Raw genomic sequence first — 22,123 nt, 5'->3', positions numbered from 1 at the left:
GACTCCATTTCATTGCTGCTGTTTGACCACTTTCCATCTTCCTTTTTAACTTTTATTTCATGCGCATCCATTGATATTTTTTCCTTGGTGATGCAGATGGTTTTTGTAGTGCCATTCAAATACAATATGTGCAGTAATGTCCTTGAAGATGCAGTACACTGGTTCCACGATGCCAAATTTCAAGTCAAGCACTATCTCTTAAGTTATTCTGGCCCTTGTGGTCTTGGGCTTTCAAACATCTTCCTGCTTTAGTGTCATTTGGGTTTTATTTTGAGGGAGGGCTGGGAAGAAACTGATAGTTGGATTCTTTTGATGCTGACAGTGGGGAGTGTAGATATTTCAGTACACTACTAATTTTATATTTTGTGTCCCAGTATTTGGGTTAAATACTATAATGGAGATTATTACTGAAGCTGGCCCAGTAAGCAATGAAGGTGGGTTCCCTACAGCATGAGCTGTGCATGATGTAACAATTTCCAGCATTCCCTATGCCTGACTTTGGGCTACCTTTCTCACTGGGTAACCAGTACCACATGATCTATACTAGTCACCCTCAATGCATTATGCTTTTACATATAGTGACTAATTTGAAGATGGTTTTGTTGTGGAACTGCATGCAGAGCAGCCAAACTTTTCCTGCCTCTCACCTCCTGCTCCCATTACCATCTTCTCTTTTTCTCTCTGCATTACTCCCATTACTGTTTTCTGCCGATGTGTGATGCTAGAATATGATATATGCTGCTGCTTTTTTGGAGTTTCCATTTTGTTTGAAGTCTGTTACCTGTAATTTGAATAGGTGTGTTAGCCAACTTTAGTGTTGCTTGTCACTGGGATCAGATTGTTTTCTTCCCTCCCTTTCCTCTCATTCTGTTTTCTCTCCTCTTTAGGAAACAGACGGGCCCTTGTTGATCAGAAGTCTTCAGTCATAAAGCACAGCCCAACAGTGAAAAGAGAATCTCCATCACCCCAGGGACGAACTAGCAATTCCAGGTAATATTTCTTTCCTGCTTTTCAAGTGTACAATGTAGTTAAGAGTGTCCTCATACCTGGCCAATGTTTTCTCTGAAGTCTAACTGTTTAAAACAAAGTAGTACTTTTCTGTTGCCCTAGACCTGGACATGGTATTGTCTAAGAGATTTGGTACAGATATCTTACAGTTAAAAGTGCACATGCTTATTTTTCTGTGCTCCTCATTCTGTCTGAGGTCCAAAATGTTCTAGGTTTCTGCTTTAACTCAGTAGTTATTCTTTGTAATTGAGTGTTCTGAATAAGGTTATCTAGCCCAGTGGAGTTTTAATGTGCCATGCAGGGAGATCAGCTGAGTCCAATGAAGCAGTTTGATTCCATAAATTCATGTGAAGTGCTATTCTCAGCCTTGGGAAGGGACTCAGAATGGTGCAAGTACACATTACCTGATTTGTACCTGTGCTTTCTCTTCCATTTCTTATGTAGCAGTCATGGGTAGAGTGAATTTATTTTGATCTACTGGGTTTGGGGAACAAGTAAGAATGATAACTGCAGTTCAGACTGCAGAATGCAGCAGGTTGCACAGGAGTTTCCTTCTTCTTGCCTTTCCCTCTGTGGCAAAAGAAGCTGAGCAAGCATGTGCCACACAAAACATGTGCCAAGGCTGCTGCGGTAATGCATTAGTAGTGCTGCACTTCTCTTTTACAGAAGATAGAAGCATAAAGGATTCCTGTAGATGCTGAGGGGTGCTGAAAGTGAAGAGTAGAGTGATATCTAGGGGAGCTAGAGGAAAGCCTGATTATGGCTTTTTATAGGAAATAAAGGACAAAATGACAAAATAAAGTATTTGATACTACACCTATGGAACAGAGCTTGAGCTGTGTGCAGTTACATTAGCAGCAGACAGAGCTAGGTGTCAACTACTGTTGATGGGGAAGGTACTTCTGTGTGTGCCCTGGCCATAGCTCTCTTCCCATGTAAGCCAAAGGAAGCAGAGGGCAACTAACTTTTGCCTGCTTTCTCTTAAATGTACCAGTGAGAACCAGCAGTTCCTGAAGGAGGTGGTACACAATGTTCTTGATGGGCAAGGTGTTGGCTGGCTGAACATGAAGAGAGTCCGACGTCTTCTGGAGAGCGAGCAGCTCCGTGTGTTTGTACTGAGCAAGCTGAATCGCACGATCCAGTCGGAGGAGGATGCTCGGCAGGATGTCATACAGGATGTGGTCAGTGCTGAACTCAGCAGGCTCCTCACACTCAGTGTCTGAGGAGGCTCAGTTCACCAGTGGTTTTTGTCAATTGTGAAAAGCTGATGTTACAGCAGTTTGAGAATTTATGTTCTTGACTTACTTTCTCACTTCTGAAATAGCAGCACTAATGGGGATTTCATTGCAGGAGATCAGTCGCAAGGTTTATAAAGGCATGCTGGACCTTCTGAAGTGCACTGTGTTAAGCCTGGAGCAGTCTTATGCAAATGCTGGCCTGGGAGGCATGGCGAGTGTTTTTGGCCTGCTAGAGATAGCACATACTCACTACTATAATAAAGGTAAGAAAAGTGTTCATGAGATTACAGTGTTTATGAACCAAATAAGGTTGGGAAGGTAGTTGGTTTTGTGCCTTTTGAAATTTCAGGGCTTTTCCAACACTTCCAAAATGGTGAGAATTGTACCATTGTTGCTGAAGCCTGGTAACACTTGAAGCCTGTTACGTGTTTCTTACGTATGTGTTACTGTACGAAAGCAAAATAATGGCCATGCTGATATTAAATTGAAAATGGAAACTCTGCAGTGACATACAAAACCTGGCACTTCTACAGCTGAAGTGGAAATTCTGGGAATGGGGACCTTCAGCTAAAACTGTCCCAGCCACAGTTGCAGGCAGCTTCAGTAAGGAGGGAGATACTTGTGATGTGGAACCATACAAGTCTTACATCTCACCAACCACATTGTACTGCACAATTATTTTTGTACAACTGAATTCTCTTAGAGAAGAAAGTCTGATAATATCTCTTTATTTTTCGGATGTTCCTTAAGGCTCTGATTCTCAATGCAAAATAAGAAAATGCATGCTAAGGAAGAAAGCAAAAGATGACAAAAAGCTGTATCTCTGCTTAGTATCTGACTTCTCTGTAATCCCAGTTGATGAAGAGTTACTTGTTTCATTGTAGCAGAGGAGTAGCATCTACCAAACCCTTTATAGTTGGTGTTCTGGGTCTTGCATCAGGGATTTTTTTATGAATTAGCATAGATACGCCCCGTGTTCTTTCCAGTCATTGTTAGAATGATGAGGCAGATGAGGAAGGCTGTGCTAGTCCTGAAAGTGGAGAATAGGCTGATCTTGCTAATTGCAAGCTTTTAGTCTGACACTGCTTCTAAGAAAAATTGGAGTGGCTGATGTAAAACTCAGTAGTTTTAGAGTGAAGACCAAATAGCATAATTTGATGCTGAGTTCTCCCAGTAAACTAATTGTGGCCATGACAGACAAAATTTGGTGCAAACTTTTAAAGACTCTTCTCATTATTGCATAACATCTTAATTTTTAGTAAAATTTTAGCTGTTTAGTATATTTTACTTGTTTTTCAGTTAGTTGAAATTCATATTTATTTCTAGAAATATTTTATAGAGATTAGTTCTTATGTTGACATTATTTAACGTATAGTAATAAGCAAGTAATCCTACAGGACATGATGGATATAGCTTGTTTGTGTAGAGTAAGCTAAATCTTAAAAAAGCATGGTCGTGATTAAGTTATAATATGGTCAAACTAAGGACTTGTTTTTAGGAACAAGGATAATTGGCAGCAATAGTAGGATTGGGAGGTATATCCTAGGAAGCATTTTCTCCTGCTGTTGTATGTGGACTTCCTACTATTTACTGTGTCTGTAAAAACTGGGAAGGGAGACACTGTGGATCTGTGAATTTGGAATGCAGCTACTGTATAGTATCTTGATGTATCACTAAAAGTTGAGGAGGTTTCTGAAGAGATCTGCAAGGCATTGGGGAAACACTTTTGCACTGAAGGATGGAAATGTTCAGTCTGATGAGTGTTAGGTGGTGATTCTTTTCAATTGCTATCTAAATAGAAAGGTGTTACTGAAAGCAGAATCTTAAATCCACTGTATAAAGGTATCACAAGATCTAGTGGTGTGACAGATTTTGATAATAGGATATGAAATTTTGACTATTAGATTCATCAGGTATTTGAACAGTTTGTGCAGGAGTCTCTTTAGGGAAAGCCTGGTTTTAACTGTTCTTTTCTGAAGGTTTTGCTGTAATTCAAACTGTGGGGTTTAATACAGAGAAATAATCCAAACTGCTCTTAGGGACATATGGCTGTAGGAAGTCTCAGAGATAATGGAAGAGCTATAGCTGATTGGTTTTGGTTTTTTTTTCCCCTAACTGAGGTTTCATGAGGTTTTCATGTTACTCATGAAATTGAGTGTATTTGTCATCTTGGTACTGTGAGAGGAACCTAGCTTCTATAGATTGTATTCTTGGTAGTTTAGGCAGAGTTGTTTAATTTTTCATAATTTTGGCAGAGGAGGTGCTACAGTTACTGTGTCAGAGAACATCCCTAGGTTTCAGATATACAGAAATGAGATACTTAAGTATCCCTACAACAGTACTCTGGCTTTCTCCTCTACTGTTTCCACCAGTGTGTCAGACTATCAGCAAGTCATACTGACCTATGGGAACAAATGTGGCACTGAGCTGTTTCATTGCCAGGCTTAATGATTTAGATGAGGCCATCTGTCTCATCTTTCTTCTCCAGCTCTCATTTCCTTTTTCCTTACGTTTCTTTCTATTTATTTATTTATTTATTTTCTCTCAACACTTTTTATTTAAAGAACCAGAAAAGAGAAAACGAAGTCCTACAGATGGATCTGTCACTCCAGTTGGCAAGGATCCTGCATCATCCCCAAGAGTGGAGCCAAAACCTGCGATGCAGCTGCCGGTACCTCAGCTAATGCCAAAGCCACCGAGCCCTGCAGGCAAAGGGCCAAGGGAGTTTGACACAAGAAGTCTAAAGGAAGAAAATTTTATTGCCTCCATTGGTGTGTATTGAGGTGCATGCAAAGTGCAGGGGGGACTTCTGGTTTGGCATTAGGTTCTGTTTGCATTCTCTCCATTTTAACACACTACATTGCTACTGTAACATGCTTCATTTACACCTTGGATCACAAGGAACAATCATATGTGTTTTCACCCTACTCTCAGATAAACTATCCACCACAATTTTCTCCCAGCAGCTGTCTAATCTTAATTGTTTCTATATTTCATTACACCTTAAACAGCCTTATTTTTTGCTCCGTGATTGCTGTTTTCAAGCAATGGGAAATGGCAAAAGAGGAACAGGGACAGCAGGATTTCAGAAAGGGCAGCTGTGGAAGGGAAATGTGAAACGTTCTGTCATTGCTGGCTACCTGTGAATTATGTAGATTGTATCCTGATATAAGTGGGATCCAAAATTTGCTGTTTGTTAACAACAGAATTTCCGAAAATATTTTAGTTATGGTGTTATAGTTTCAATGAGCAGGACTGATGGATTTTCCTTCTGTGCAATAGCAAATAGAATGTGTATTGTTCTAAACAGCATCTGCTAGGCTGGTCACTGGAGATTTTCCTGTCTTACTCTTAGATGGTATAGCTTTTCCCTATGTCTTAGGTAAAAGTTTGAAATAGGGCTTTTAGAACTGTTTCATTTAAAAAGGGCTTTACAGACTTTTTTGGTGGAGGAGAAAGAAAAAAATTACTTTGTTTGAATCCTGTGGGTTGCAAACATGAGAAGTACCATCAGCATATGAGAAACTTTTTGTCAACTGCAAAAATATGTCACGTTAAATTATAGATGTTGCTTCTTACAGCCTGTTTAAAATAACATTTCTGTGGAATCGCTGTATGAAAGATTAATCTTCTGGAAGTGTGGTCCTGTGAGCATATATGTGTGGTTTGTGGTGTAAGACAAGGGAATGTGTATATTGAGCAGCTGAGTGCCAGGAGTACAGACATTCGTTCTTGGACATACATCATAACTGCAGGCTGGGTGCTGTTGAGTCCTGAACTGATACTGAACCCCTCTGACTTGATTTGCTTTCTTGTTTAAAGAGGTAATCTGTGGAGGCAGTTGCTCAGAAACTAGTCTTGCACTCCATTTGAAAAGCTGTCAGGAAGCTGAAAGAGTTTCAGATTCAGATTTCCAGCATTTCAGTTAGCTCTTTGGTTTGCTCTGGGTACTTCATTACTTTTCTGTAGAAGAGAGATAGTAAAATATGCTTCTGGCACAACTAAGAATAATAAACCAGGCTCTAGGACAGTGTTCTTTTAAAGAACGAAGAGGGATTTTGATGAGATTGCTAAGTCTGTTTCTTTCCCTTAGATGAAATTAAAGCCTCATAGAAATGGAAGTCATAGAGATCAGATAATTCCTGTTTGTGAAGCATCATAAGAAGTGCTTTTCAAAAGAAATGCTACGTAATATGCCATGTAAACTACTGTTTCCAGAATATTACCCTTAAACAATTAATGTTCTTCAAGGACAGGCAAAGGTACATTCTCATTGGTGGTTCTGATGCTATGATGGTTTCCACTTGTCTTTTATGGAGCTAAATTACAAGAAGGAAATGGTTTTACCTACACTGACCAAAGTTCAAAATACTTAAATGTTTTTGCTGAAGCCTTTTAATCTAACTGCTTTTGTCTTTTACCACAAAACATGAACTGCTATGCAAGTCATTTTTAAGGAAATTTCTGTAAAAACAGTGTAGTCTCCATGTTCATCTGACTTGTGTGATCTAGACGTAAAGGATGTTTGTCTTGTTTTGCAGAGAGATAATTTAAAGCTGCTTGCCTATTATACTTCCTTTATATTCTGTCATGGAAACTTCAGATTAAGACAACTTTGGATATACAGGACTGGCGTTAGCCACAGTTTAGCTGTGAAATGCAGATGTTCTCATTCAAACTAATTTGTTTAGTGAAGAGCATTTGGTAAACATTTACATGTTGCTGAAATAACAACGTGTTTGTAAGTACTGCCTTTTAAACATGGGAAAAAATGTTTTTATGTGAAGATGATCCAACGCTGGAATAGGTTGGGTCCACCTGAAAAGGTGGTGGAATCTCCATCTGTGTAGAAAGTGAATACCTGACTAGACATGGTCCTGTGGCAGGCAACTTTAGTCTATATTGCTTTAAGGAGGGAGGTTGGACTAGATGAAGTCCATGAGTCCCTTTGAACTTCAGCAGTTCCTTGGTTCTGTGAAGTTTGGGAGGTACTTACAGTCTTGGGTTGCAGATACGTAAATAAAACTTTGAATTAATCTCTTGGTATTGTATAGATGAAATCCAAATTGGGCTGCTAACCTTTTTACCTAGATACAGGAGGAAATACTAGAATGAGAAGTCTTCAGAAGGATGGAGTAAAATAATGTACAGCTCTGTTTGTGGTAGTCTTATGTAAAGTGTATGTTAGTGTGGTGATTAAACTGCATCTCAGATTAAGAGCTGAGTCTGTGGTAGCTGAATCTGTTCAGTTTTCTGGTACTACAGGAACAATGGCCATGAAGTTTACGGGTTTCCTTTTTCTGAGGGGAAGTGGGATGAATTTTTACCAGTTGAGCTTTGATCTTGCCTGTGCTTTGATACCTAATTCCTACCTAGAAAATTCAGTGTGAAGATGATGCTTCTGATACTCACCAGTTGCTTACTTCTGGGGTTCTTGTCTTCCAGGGTTCATCACCTGTAGTGTAGGTCTTTTTTTCTAGGACACTGGTGGCTTTTAAGCTGATAGTTAATTAATTTACCCCTTTATATTAGTGATAAGTTTGGTTTATTGCATACTTTCCATGACTGTTAATGAAAATGTCAGTACTTATTGAAGTTTCCATTACTAGTTTTTAAATAACTGTTTAATCTGGTCAGATCACTTTATTTTGGCTGGTTTTTTTAAACAGAAAAGGTTGTGCTACATACTTCATCTGCATCAGGTCCTTTTTGGACCTGCTGTCCTGTTTAGTTCAGGGTCAGGTAACAATGGCATAGGTGTAGTATTTTATGCCCTGTGAGTTTATTTGAAGTTTTGTTTTTCTTCTTTGACTAAGTAGTTGAGAGTAAAATCTAGTCTGTTTTTAATGTGCTAGGATATACTCTACACTAAATTAACAGACAAGTCAGCTAAAAGTAAGTTAATGGCAGGTGTTGCAGCTTTCAGACTGGTGATTTTTAAAGTAAAGCCATATAGACTGAGCATGGAAGAGGCCAGATGTTTTCAAAGCCCTTTAACAAACAAATTCAGTCCATCTTAGAGACTGTTATCTGTGTCAGTGTATGCTTAGGTTGATAAGCCTGTAGGATGCTGTTTGGATCCCTCATGAATTTTATCTTATCCATCTGTCTGTTTATGAAAGTTGAAGGAACATCCATCAATCATGAGGCAGATCTAGAAATTGGTAGGCTAGAAGCCATCTTTCTAGCTTTTTCTACCTTGTTGCATTTGCCTCACTCCTGATGTCTTTTTTCATAGTACTTTGGAGCCTTCCTTCACAGTTGTAATCTATCCTTTTATATTTTTCTCCAGTGGACATTTTGCTCAATAGAACTTATTTAGAGACTGTCTTGTTCCTTATTTCTGCTATTTGCAGGATGGAATAAGTTTCTAACACACTTAAGTGACCTTTCAGGTGCTCAGGAAGTTTTCTTATAGAGTAATAAAAGAACATTTCACTTCTTTTCCCTTCCCTTTGCTAGTTTTATAAGAGGATCATCCTCTGTAGTGTCCCCAGCTTCAATGGTGCTAGTGTGAGAGGACAGTGCCTAACACTTGGAGTCAGTTCAGCATGTCAGCTTGTAATGGCAAACAGGCAATGAGCTGAAAAGGTGACTGCATTTCAGAGTTGAACAATGTGAATGATAGAGAAGTACAAGTGCCTCATCACTGTTTTGTCCCAGGGCTAAGTTTTAAGTTCAGTTTTAAGAAAACTTCAGACTGTTTTGCTGGTATGTGCATTGTATATTCTCTTATGGAATTCATTGACTTGGTTAGAGTGCTATGACTTTGAGTTTTGGAAGCTGGAGTGAAGCATGTCTGATATCTTGCTCATTTTAGTTCTTCACCATTTTCTGTTCTCTGTACCCTGACAGGAGCAAGTGGATGCAGAGTTCAGCTCTTTGCATATAGGACAGGTTCATGGGCAGAGCTAGTCATTTATTGAGAGTGTTGTCAGGTCAAAAATAACTGTAAACTTTGTGATAGTATGTAAGATATAGTATTGATTAAATGCTGTGTTAATCTACACTTGAATATTTTTGGAATTGCTGCTGCTGTTTTGTGTCTTTCTCCTTTCAGTAATATAAACTAGAGACATTAAAATATTTCTGTTAATTAGAGCTTCTGTGATGCCTATGTTTTAGAGGAGTAAATATCTGACAGTCTTAAATCCCTTTCTGAGAAAAAGTGATTAATTATTTGTTCATAAGAGCTGTTTTTCCTTAGTTGATTCACTGCTGTCAAAGTGTGGTCTGAGGAGGGGAGGGGGGATGCACCAGCACAACTGTATGAAGTCATCTCTAATGTTTGAATACTGTTACTAAGAGATGATGCAGTGCTTGATACCTAATATTTATTTCTTTTAAAATGGTGTTAATTAACCCTTCACTCAGTAGTTGTCATAAAATTCTGCCTTTTTTTTTTTTTGAGGTGAAGGGGTGGGGTTTTGTTTAAAAATTTTTTTCCCCATTTTCACCTGTCTTACCAGTCGCTGACTCTTTCTCTTTCTCTCCTGCTTTCAATGCATCTTGGGTAGAATTGTGGAACAAGCACCAGGAAGTGAAAAAGCAAAAATCTTTGGAAAAAACGAGTAAGGAAATTACAAAAAAAATGTAGAAACTGACTCCTCCAGCCTCCCCATAACTGCCAACTCCCCAGGTGCAGGGTGAGCTTGCATCTATGGCACACAGGTTTTATACTCACAAGAACAAAATCTTTCAACAGTCTCCACTAAAGAGACCAAACAGATCTGTTTGCCTTGAGAAAATATGTTGAAATGTCTTCTTTTTTTTCCCCCTTTTTTTTTTTGTCCCCTGAATGTTTCCTTCAAAGAAGAGGAAGCAGGTATTCTGCATCCTCACCAATCAGATAATACGGAAGAATTTTAAGATACTCCATCTCCTTCCTTAAAGGTTAAAACTTGTTTAACAAGTTGTTGACGTGGATATATGGATTGATTAAATGTTACTGGAATGAAAAATTCCTGTTTGTTCAAGCTGTGGGATGGTGAATTTTCTTAACTGGCATCAACCATGAGCAGTCAGTCTGCAGCCAGAAATACTTCTGAGGGGGAGAGAGAAGGTGTATGTAAAGAATTGTATTTAGTGATGGCTTCTAGAAAATAGCCTCATAATAAGGAATCAACGTGATTTTGTTTTTCATATTCCTTGGTAAAGAAGGAGTGAAGTAGTTTGAGGCTGTTGCAGAGTCTAAATAATAGTCTAAATCTACACAAATCTGAACATCTGTTGAAATAAGATAATGAATAAAATATTGAATATGTATGCTCAGCAAGTGCAATACCAGGTTTTGCTCTTTTAGTTGTCACTGTTGTAAATAGGGACATACTACATAAGGACAATAGCCAATTTATAACAGCTGTGTTGTGGTAGGTGTTTCCTAACCATAAGCTTAGTTTGTGCTTTGCAGAGCTGATGCTGCCTGTTTTACAGACTGAAGTTTGGGAAGGATTAATATCTGAGATGAATGAGTGAAGATTCCTAACATTCTGACTAACCTGGGTTTGCTTGCGTTAGTTTTCGGCACCTCAGTTAAATACTTCTGTTAAGTTCAAATTAGCATCTGGAGTTAGTTCAGAGAGAGTGGGATGCATGGGGCACCCCTGCAGTTCAGCTTCCTGTACTTAAGTTGTGAGTTGCTATCTGCTGAGGAAGGGTGTGCAGGGCAGACAGACACACAGCACACACCTGCTCTCCCAAACCGAGCCTTTCAGGTAGGTGCCTACATGGAGAGGGATGAATTGAGGTTTCAGTGTTCCATGTGTGTTAGACATAGACTCCATAAAGAAGGGAAAGAGATGTTTCTAAGTGCCTGTAAATTGACAGTGACAACAATGTAATTGTGGCTCTTGTGCTCCTTACACTCAGTTACAGCCCTCTAATATCTGAACTGCTTCAGTCAATTTCAATTCCTTCAAAAGCCAAACTTCCAGAAAAATATCTGAATTGTGTGCTGGGGCAGGAAACTCCTAAATTGCTTAAAACACAGCTGAAATTTAGTGTTTTTGCTGTAGTAATGAGATTATAAAACTTTTTGCTGTATCAGAACTAGAAATGATGACCACTTGAACGAATGGAAATATACCTCAAGAAGTGAGCCATGTGTAATTCAGTGGAAAACAGTGTTTCAAAATCTTAGAAAACATACTTTTAGTTATTTTTCTTCATAAAATTTGTTTATGCTTTCTCTTTCTTAGAGTCTTTGAGGCGTTGATTTATGGTAACTAATGCATTTGGATTTAGAGACAAAATACTGTAACAAATGAACAGTACTTTCTATAAACATTTCACAGTAAGAATTGGTGGTAAGCTAGTGTGGTCTGCACAGCCCGCTTATGGCTTTGCTATTCATGAGTTTACATATCATCTCAAACTCACTCCCACAAATTTTTGTATATTATCCTTCTCTCTCTCTCTCTCGCTCTCCTCCCTTCCCTTTTCCTTTCCTTTTCACTGTCTTATCCTCTCTGATATTACATATAATAGAAACATGTTCATAATTCCAAGGTTATTGCAATCAGTAGTTACAGAGATAGTGGCATTGTTTGCTTAGAAATACTGGCTATAGACGTGGGTATATAATACAAATATTCCAGCAGCTGATCATGTCTTCCTGTTACTGAATAGTTGGCAGATATGGCTATGGCAGAAGTATTGCATTCAGTCTCTTCCCCTATTGGGGAGTATTAACATTCTGTGTACAGCCTGTAACACACTCTTTTCTTGTTTTCTTATTTACTTCATTCAGTGCTTATCCAAATTTCTTTTCAGGCTCTCTCTCTTCGTCATTCTCTTTTCCTTCTGCCATCCCATCTGAGCACAGTAGATGATACGAATCTAGAACTGCATGGGAAATTGAACATAAAGTTCTTTATCCTTTCTTTCCTGTTTTTGTTTTTTGGATTGTTGGGTTAATGAATGCATGACTTAAAAGCTTGCTGATTCCCTCTCTCTCTCCCCTACCTATGTGATAGCCAACTCTGGAGAGCCATTTGTTAATGTAATTGGGGAATGTTGTAAAGTACAGCATCATAAAGGCTTAGTCTTTGAAAATCTTGCTGGGTAACACCAGTTGTTACTGTTTATTTTCTTGTCATGTGTTGCCTCATTTTTGCCTAGATAGTTGCAGTGGGCAACCAAAAAAATGTCCAGTTCAGGACTTCGAGCAATTTAGCTGTTCAAAAAAGGATTCTGACTTTTAAATAAATAGATATTCTTTTTTATTACCAAGAATTAAAGGAAGTGGCTTCCTAGAGTTGAATGTCAACTGCTCTGCATGTGTTATTGTAACTGGAAGCTACTTGACTGTTGTCTGTCCTGTTATCTCTCTTGAATGGCAAAGAAAGGTACTGTTTAATTATAGTCACTCCTGGACTTCAGAGTATTTGAAATTCAAACTAATGTTTGAAGACTAGCAGATGTCATCTGCTGGCCTTGTTGTTTTTGGTACCAAGAAATAATAAAAAAGGCTTTAAAAATCAAAGAAGTGAGAAAGCAAATCTTGGTACAGTTCCTGCTTCCAATCTGTCATTTGCTCTCTCCTGTGCTGTTTTTTCTTGTTATAGTAATAATTCACTTTTTTCTTTGTTCAGGACCAGATGGTGTTAAACAATTTGATTTGGGAGAAACAGATGAGAAGAAATCCCAAATCAGTGCAGACAGTGGCCTCAGTCTGGCCTCAGGTTCTCAGGTGAGTGGCTCCTATGCTTGCTTTATTTATGTGGCAAGAGACAGGATTCTTCTATTCACTACATAATTATGGGAAGACTTCTAGGGTTTGAGTACTCTTGAGAGGCTCATTTGGTAAAATTTCTTCACCCCTTTCTCTAGGGCATTGTTCTTTGTAAACTCAGTTACAGGACACCATGGTCTTTTGACACTCAGACAGCAGTTTCTGTTTGATTGGCTAATTAAACTAAGGAAGCATAAGGCATGTGATTCTAGAGCCCAAAAGAATGGGAAGTCTTGTTATCTCCTTATGGTAAAAACTAATGTGACTCTTCTTGTCTTTCCTGTGTTTTGATTGCAGAAGAGTGATTTTGACTCTCTTCCCAGTGGAGGACCAACAGTTATGGTCCGAAGTACAAGCCAGGATTCTGAAGTCAGCACTGTGGTAGGATATGCCCAGAGTGAAATCTGGATGTGATTGACTGCTTGTTAAAGTGAGGAGGGCATTTCGTGCCTACATTTCGTGAGCTGTGGCAGCAGTGTCACACATGCATAAAGTGCTCTGTGAGTTCTCTCTCCAGAGCCTCTGAGTGGGTAGCAAGCATGTGTGTCTGACAGAACATATATAGTGCTTGCTTTATGAGTAGATTGCAGCCTTCATGTGTGGTTCTTCTTGCTGTTACATATTCCTACATATTGGTGTATTTATGGAACTGGTGGATTGCAACGATTCTATAAGTATATCTTAGTTGTGTATAAACCATCTGTAAAAACCAGAAGTTTTAAAAGGTACCTGAGTGCAGAAAGGCAGATCGATGCATTAAAAATAGGAACAAATTCTCTGATGTATTATCTGTTGAAGGTAATTTATTTTTCTCCACAGGTTAGTAACAGTTCTGGAGAGACATTGGGAGCAGACAGTGACTTGAGTAGCAATGCTGGTGATGGCCCAAGTGTGGAAAATGGTGGCAATTTGGCAGGATCCAGAGGCACTGTGTCAGACAGTGAAATTGAGACAAACTCTGCTACTAGCTCTATCTTTGTAAGGGCATTGCAGACTTTTTTGGTTTTTTGTTTGTTTTTTGGTTGTTCTTTTTTTTAATTTTGAACAGTAATATTTCAGTGTGTGTGCATGTATGGAAGAAGATCTCTGATTCAGTTCTAAGGGTTAATCAGCAATGACTTACAATATTACAATGTCAAAGATGTAATTTTGTCTGGATCTTCATTTCCATTTTCTTCATTTCCTTTGCAATAAATGGTTTTTTGAAAGTAGCAGATCTTGCATCACCTTAGACTCCAGTAATGTTTAATATTGATGCAATATTTCTCTCCACTAAGTGAATATTTGGTGGGCATTGTTCATCCTTAACTGAAAGGAAAATTCCCTGTTTCTTAGGAGAAGCTGCTTGATAGAGTAAAAGAATTTTACATTTTAGTTTTAGCAGCTGTTCTGTTTCTTTGAAATATTACTTTAGTCCTATTTCAAGTGTAATCATAACTTTTAAATATATTTGTCTAGTTGTAAGTTCTGTATGCAGTAAAATCCAAATAATTTGTGAGCACTTCATTTTGTAAAGTCCTTGATTATTGTGTATAACCTCTAATATACATCTTATCAAGACAACAGTGATACACTTTATTTGGCTTAATGAAGGTCTCAGCAAAATAAGAAAATTTGCAGTGCCTTAAGATTGGTCTCACTAAAATAATATCATTATTTTATGATAATGATAAGATTGTGAAAGCATTTATAGGGCTTCTGCTTCTAACGTTAAGGAACAAACAAAACCATTGTGTTTCCTAGCAGATTTCTACAAAAAGCATGAAAATGATTTAGCTCTGTCTGCTTCTTTTGTTGCAAGAGGGTGTCCTCTCAGTTACTGAAGAGTCAGACTTTTAACATTTACTTTTCTGCATTTTTCTACTAAATTAAATAGAATAAAGCTAAATAGAAACTAGCATTCTAAGAACCCTTGCAAGAGATTTGGAACAAAGATGATGGGTATATATGATGTGTGATGAATTCAAATTTTTCACCATAGTTTACCTGTTGGTAGAGAAATAAATGGGCCAGCTTTGTTGTCACTGTTCCTGCTGGCTGTTTGTCCTGACTCTCACTCTTCAGGCCAGATGATACGATACATAATTATTTGCTTAATATCATATCTTTAAGAATACATAAGTGTGAAATATAGGGGATGACAGAAGAAGTTCTTTCCTTCAGTCTTGGGCTTGTATTTTTGTTTTGCTTCAGTTTTCCTTCAGGGAAGCAGTGTGCTTCCTTTGTGTTTTGATTTCTCTATTTTTCTCTCTTTGAGTTTCCTTCTGACTCTGGATGTTTAAGTGTATTACACTGCTCTTCAAACAAAACAATTGTTATGTGATTGTCTGCAGGAGAAGCTCTTTTGGAGTATAGGTTACAAACTGCATCTGTTAAACCCAACAGCGCAAGAGAAAGCCCTGCAGGGTGCAGAGTTGAATTGCCAATACCTCTGTATTATTTTCAGGCCAAGTCTCACAACCTGAAGCAGAGTGTGAAGGATAGCAAAGGGACTACTCCAGGGAGAGGTCCAGAGGATGGGAACCAGCGTGTCTATCTGTATGAAGGACTTTTGGGTAAGCTGCTTTTTTTAGTGGGGAGGGAATCTTTCACGTTGAAGTTCAGATGAAATCATGTCTAGGATGGACTGGAATTTTCACTTTCCCTGACACTGTTTTTGACCTCTAACTGTTGTCTGTGCTGGTAGAATAGGAAGGTACATCAGACCATTCAGAGTAAAGCCAGAGTTTTGCTGAGGAAATTGAATAAGTGTAAGAGGAGATTGGTGTGGGTGGTGTAGTTTGCATAAAATAAAGTCTGTCCAAGTCTCTTGCTCTTCTTAAATATGAATTCTTTAAACAGTGTGAAGAAGGGGAGAAGGAAGTTAGCCATATATGGAAAGCTAAAATATATTACTAGTCCTGAAAAAAGATCATTCAGCTTAAGTCACTGAACAGAGGGCTAAACACAGAATTCTAAAGGGCTTCAAGTATATCCTTGAATTAGGAGTACATTGGCTTTTTTGTATTTTGTCTGGACTTGCTGTTAATCAAAGGCTCTCTCTTCCTGTGTTTTTCATCCTTTCCATTTATTGTTCCTACCTGCTTGGAATGGTGCAGGTAGGGATAAAGGATCTGTCTGGGACCAGTTAGAGGATGCTGCAATGGAAACCTTTTCTCTGAGTAATAATCTTATCTTTCTACTTCTCTGTGTGTTTGCTGTGATCTGTGTCTGTGTGAGATATTCCTGTCTCTTTCGGGCAGTGTTAACAGTTTATGGAAGAAGATATACTCCTTAAAGAATAAGAGATGAGAGGTACTTTACTGTAAGGGATTAAAAGTATTGTGCTGTTAATTAGAATGAGAGATTTGTCTTGTCTTTTCTTTTACACTTTTCTTAAGTTGTGGTATTGCTTGTAGTTTGCAAGTAACTTTAAAATTCTTTTTAAATATAGTTTCATTGTGTGATGGTTTGTGGTATTTTCAAGGAGTGGGAATGAACAGGAATTGATCTTAAAAGTATCTGACTGGAGTAAATGGAGTAAATGCTCAATTTTTTTATACATTGCATAGGCAAAGAGCGTTCAACTTTGTGGGACCAGATGCAGTTCTGGGAAGATGCTTTTTTGGATGCTGTGATGTTAGAGAGAGAAGGAATGGGGATGGACCAGGGACCTCAGGAGATGATTGACAGGTAAATTCTTCAGTAGACCTTTTTCCTCCTCATTGTTTCACCTGGGGCTGAAAGAGTAAAATTAGTGGGAAAAAATATTTTAATTCTGCTTAACATGCTATTGTCACTTTGTAAACCTACTTACTATACCTGACTATTCCAAGAGGAGCCTTTTCTCTCTCTGCTGGTCATTAGCTCCTGATACTGAAATACTTGTCTTTAGTTATGACATATATATTTTTTAACTCTTGTGGTAAGATATTTCCAGAGAAATGGGTAATGTAAGCCTAACAATATGAACAGATGGAATAGACTAGATCATCAGTAAAGTAAGAGATTTCTGTGGCAGTATGGCTGTATTCTGGAATAATAGTGTGTTGACGTAAAGTGAAATAATTAAATATTTCCAGAAATGGCGTTTTGAGCCTTCTCAAAATGCCAAGTAACTTAAAGGTGTTTTCACAGCTTGTAGTTAAAACAGAGAAAACCATGAGGAAACCACTCTCTAGAAATATCTGTGTGGCTGCCTAAGGCTTGACTGCTTCTAAGATGTCAATCTTGACTAGCTTCCTCTTCCTCCCCCCAGCTCTGTTAAGAAGCTGATCATTCTGTGTTCTTGTCTACTGCCTACAGCCCTACTGCCTCCATCCATGCTATTGTGAAACATGAAATCTGGTAGCCAAAATAAGAACTAGTTTGGGGTGCTGGTTTCAAAACTATTATTCCAGAAACTGCCTACCTTACTGGAAAAAGAGAGTGCCTGGTGCACTTCCTTCATCAGCTTTCTTCTGCCTTGCAGCTGTATTTAAGCTCTAATGCTGGATAACTCTTGCGCTGAGCTATGTGTTCCTCTTCTGACAGTTGTAATTGCCACGGAGCTGTGACTGCAGAGAACAGGAAATGGGTAAACCCAGCGGACCACCAACAGACTTCCTCCTGAGCAGATGTTATTTGCTTCAACTAGTTAATAATTAAGGAAAATGTTTAACTACCGATCACGGTGTTTAACTGGAAAATGTCCATTTGACTTAGTGTTTTTAGAGGTTGTATTTGCCATACACTTCACAAACAGTGCTGTGTTCTCTGCCAGTGCTTTAGTGAAGTGGGTGAAGAATGCCTGTGAGTCTGCTTCAGATGTAGCTCTTCTTGCAGGTATCTTTCCCTGGGAGAACACGATCGAAAGCGTTTGGAGGATGATGAGGATCGCTTGTTGGCTACACTGCTACATAATATGATTGCTTATATGCTTATGATAAAGGTGACTTCTTGTTCTTTTTAATAGATTGTTGCTCAGACTTAAACAGTGTATTTCATTTATGTGGTCTTGAAACCATCCATCTCTGTTTATGAAACTCAGAACTGTGGATAAGTGCAGTTTCTAGTAGAAACTACAAAGTTGGAAGGCTTTCTGTTACTAGAGAGATTAATTTATTTGAGCTGTCAAGGGAAGCATAATCCTGCAAACCCAACACTTTGGTACTTTAATTTATTTTCTTATTTTGCATAGTAGGTTTTAATTTTAAAATATATTGAAAAATACGATGCTTTCTTTCAAGCACAAAGAATTCTTGCCAAAAGAAGGAAGCAGATTGAGTTTGTTTTATATATTCCACAACATTAAGGTCATAATGCAAATGTGTTAAAAACCAATATTTGATTCAGCTTGAAATCAGTACTCAAACATGAGTGTACTTTGTTTGAAGCCTTTAGTATCGATGGCTGGCATTCAAGTAGCCTTTTGAAATGGCAACTGAGGCAGAAATATTTTGCTTCTGAGTTTGCCTGCAGCTCATCTTCAGGAGGAATCTTTTGCTGTTGGAAGACTCTCTGGGAGTGTTTGTTAGAGCCACAGCCTAGTGAGGAGGAAACACATGGTGAAAGAAGGAGAGCTCTCATACAATATTGTGTTGAGGGTTCCACAGCTTTGTAAAAGGAGTCTGTGCAGAGGAAGAGGTGGAGGAGCTGGTCTGGCAATGAGACCCAGAAATGGTAGCATGGAGAACTAAGGCTTTTGATGTCAGTAGTTGGAAGAGGTGGGCAGTGGAGCTGCAGCTTGTGTGCATGGGCAGGCAGGAAATCTGTTGTGCATGGCATCACTTTTGCAGTAGCTGGAAAAAATGGGATACATGCAACTTGGTCCTGTACTGCTCATTAAGGAGGCCCTAGCATGAGTGAACTAGAGATCAATTGTTTTGTTTCTTAGCAATGGAAACCAAGATATGTTTGGGAGATTGGAGTTGCTTCCTGTGAATAGAGAATAGTATGCAACAGTCTGTATATCTGCTTTCTAGGTGAACAAGAATGATATTAGGAAAAAGGTACGTCGTCTAATGGGAAAATCACATATTGGATTGGTGCACAGCCAGCAAATAAATGATATTCTAGACAAACTTGCCAATCTGGTAAGTAAAACAGTGATATACCTCTGGGAGCTACAGTGGAGGAGATAAATTGCCTGAAAAGTCTTATGTATATTCTTTGCAGCACTAATTTTAAAACATTAAAAATTGAATTTTTAATTTTTACTCTTCACAATTATAGAATAAAGACTGGGACTATATGACCCTGTTTATAATGTTCTAATATTACGCAGTTATCAGAGCTGCAATACCAATATGTATAAACATGACACTTATGTACCACAGTTATGTGCAGCATTAATGTTTTCTTAATAATATTTGTTGGCAAGAACCTTTGTGATTCCTATAACTGTAAGAAGTGTTTAGTTTTCTATCAGTTTCCAGGCCGCTATAAGACTTGTAGCAATCAGTTTCTGTACAAAACTGTTTCCAGTATTCATACAGAATAAACTCGATGTCCTGTAATGATCAATAAGAATATAGGCTAAAGCTTCAGTTAGTAAATCTAGCCAGTTTTTAACACAACCATCACCAGGGTGGACACATTATAGGCTCTTCTAAAGGTATTCTATGTTTGGAACTTAGCTTTCTGCACAGAAAAGACACGAAATTGTCTTATAATTAATTGTCAAAAATCAGACAAGTTTACTGCAAAGATACCAGAACTCAGACACCTCACTTTGCCATACTGAGTATGGTACCATGTGAATGTTGTATGCTGTGTTAACTCTTACAGTCTCACTTGTTGAAACTAAACTTACTGGAGTATCTTACTGCTTTGTCCAAAATTGTCTCAAATCATCTCATTAAATATTGTTAAAATTTCTTCTTTCTTTCATTTGTGTCACCTAATGGATTTTTTTCAAAGTTCATTAATGATTGCATGTGGGGTTTTTTTGTAGAATGGACGGGAACTCCCTGTGAGACCCAGTGGCAGCCGCCACATCAAGAAGCAGACCTTTGTAGTACATGCTGGGACAGACACAACAGGAGACATATTTTTCATGGAGGTAGAGACAATAATAATGCTATTGCAACTAGTAGCACAAGAAATAAGAGAAATAGCATTAAAAATCTTACGTAATATTTTGTGCTCCCAGGTATGTGATGATTGTATTGTGCTGAGAAGTAACATTGGCACCGTGTATGAACGTTGGTGGTATGAGAAACTCATCAACATGACTTACTGTCCCAAAACAAAAGTGCTTTGCCTCTGGCGCAGGAATGGTCAGGAGACACAACTGAACAAGTTCTACACAAAGAAGGTTCGTATCTTGTTTAATATATACAACATTGCAGGGATAACTGCACAGAAAAAAACAAATCCTTCGTGTGTCATATTCCACGTTTAATCAAGAAATAGCACTCTCTTTCCAGCACTGGTTTCTGAACTGCAATGGCTGCTCAGCAGCACTGACATCTGAAGCTGGCATTGTGCACTGTCATTTACTTGGATACACTTGTCCACCAGAAAGTAATTCAAGAAATGACATGTAACATGTTAGAAGAAGGAAAGCATCAGTATTACTAAATATTCTGTGAGCTTGCAGGCTTGTGAAGATAATAAAAATATTACAGAGGATTCATGGGCAAAATCTAAATAAAACTATGCTCTAGGAGTTAATTGTATAATTTTTGGTCTTAGAATAATAGAATGGATTGGGTTGGAGGGGACCTTTAATATCACCTACTTTAAACCCCCCACTGTCATGGGACACTTTCCATTAATCCCACTGTCCATGTCAGTGACAAAGGTGTTAAACAACATCGGACCCAGTGCTGACACCCAAGGAGCACCACTTGTCACAGGTTTCCACTTGGATGCTGAGCCACTGATCTCAACTCCTATGAATTTGTCCATCCATCAAATTTGTTCCTTTCTAGTATAGAGTAGCTCAACCATCTCTGTGACCTTCATCTTGGACTATGGATGGAAAATTTTTCTAAATTTAGCTCTGAGATTATGGCTTAATCTCAGAGTTGAAGGAAGATCAAGAGAAGGATATGCCACAAGGAAATTGATATGAATAACAAAAAGATAAATATTATGTACATGACTAGCAATATTGATTGCTGGAAGCTGAAAGAAAGGGAGAAATTATTTTGATGCTTTTTCTACATTAAGAAACTGCATAGGCCTGGTTAGAAGGTGCCAAGGCATGAACTCTTCACTAACTTGTGTGGTTAAATGCTATGAAATAATTTCCCTATCATCTTGTAAAACAAATATAAATACTAGCTAGTAATTAGGTGTGCTTGAACTTGAACAGGCTTTTGGTCATTTGGCACCACATGGACCTTGTTCTTTTTGTAGAATCTTAGAATCTTGCTGTTCTTTTCCCTCCCTTAGTAATTTGGAGAAATAATGTATTACTCTTCTTATATCTGTTAGTGTCGGGAACTGTACTACTGTGTAAAAGACAGTATGGAGCGAGCAGCAGCAAGGCAGCAAAGCATTAAACCAGGTACAAGATTTTAAATGTTGGGATCCTTTGGTATTTAATCTGCAGCCAGCAATTTTTTTTTATTAATTTTGAACACAATCTCCTTTTACTTGGAAATCTTGGGGTAACTGTGCATCCATGTTCAAGTAGCAGATAGCTGTTTTTAGCAAGAGTGTATTTAAAAGGTATTTTGAGAACTGGGCTATAATTTAGTATTAAAAATGCTCTTTTTTGCTGAACTGAATAATGCAAAAGAAAGTAGATGGACATGTCTAGATTATTCACCTGTTAATATCCTCTTTTAAATTATAATTTTAAACATATTTTGACATTTTAATTGCTTAATACCATGCAATGCAGGTCACAAATGCAAGCCTCCTTTGTGCTGCTTATGTATCTGTACTTAAGACTATGCTCTCTATGGTATTATGTGATTGCAGGGTCTTACTATGGAGAAATGAAATGTGGCATTTAAAGCAAACAAACAATACCACAATATGATGTACAATAAGTACAGGATGAACTGACATTGATGTTACTTCATGTTACCAGAATGAAATTTATTGCAATACTTAAAGTTCTAGTGGTTCTCAGAAAGCTGTCATTAGTGAGTGGACACACTGAAATGGTCTCTACTATTCTTAGTCATGTCCTTTTGCTAAGCACATCAACAGGAATTATGTTTCTACT

The 22,123-nt window shown here is 38.2% G+C and overlaps 1 protein-coding gene across 5 annotated transcripts in view; it reads left to right on the top strand.

Annotated features, from left to right (window-relative positions):
• Nucleotides 1–22,123, top strand: part of MADD (MAP kinase activating death domain) — a 69,549-nt gene that overhangs the window by 33,032 nt on the left and 14,394 nt on the right. For 2 of the 5 annotated variants that reach the window (XM_062495974.1, XM_062495975.1), the window contains exons 17-32: nt 888–990; nt 2,003–2,189; nt 2,359–2,509; nt 4,811–5,017; nt 9,764–9,817; nt 12,839–12,936; nt 13,276–13,359; nt 13,798–13,956; nt 15,425–15,533; nt 16,077–16,139; nt 16,530–16,650; nt 17,782–17,887; nt 18,921–19,031; nt 19,892–19,999; nt 20,090–20,254; nt 21,382–21,454. In XM_062495974.1, coding sequence (XP_062351958.1) covers nt 888–990; nt 2,003–2,189; nt 2,359–2,509; nt 4,811–5,017; nt 9,764–9,817; nt 12,839–12,936; nt 13,276–13,359; nt 13,798–13,956; nt 15,425–15,533; nt 16,077–16,139; nt 16,530–16,650; nt 17,782–17,887; nt 18,921–19,031; nt 19,892–19,999; nt 20,090–20,254; nt 21,382–21,454 — 1,899 coding nt within the window. Of the gene's footprint in view, nt 1–374; nt 435–887; nt 991–2,002; nt 2,190–2,358; nt 2,510–4,810; nt 5,018–9,763; nt 9,818–12,838; nt 12,937–13,275; nt 13,360–13,797; nt 13,957–15,424; nt 15,534–16,076; nt 16,140–16,529; nt 16,651–17,781; nt 17,888–18,920; nt 19,032–19,891; nt 20,000–20,089; nt 20,255–21,381; nt 21,455–22,123 lie in introns of all 5 variants that reach the window. The other 3 variants (XM_062495978.1, XM_062495976.1, XM_062495977.1) reach the window with 3 other exon arrangements.

Source organism: Cinclus cinclus, chromosome 6, assembly GCF_963662255.1.
Source record: "Cinclus cinclus chromosome 6, bCinCin1.1, whole genome shotgun sequence".
NCBI classification, from domain to species: Eukaryota; Metazoa; Chordata; class Aves; order Passeriformes; family Cinclidae; genus Cinclus; species Cinclus cinclus.
Note: the sequence above shows the minus strand (reverse complement) of the source record. Positions and strands in the feature narration are given on the sequence as shown.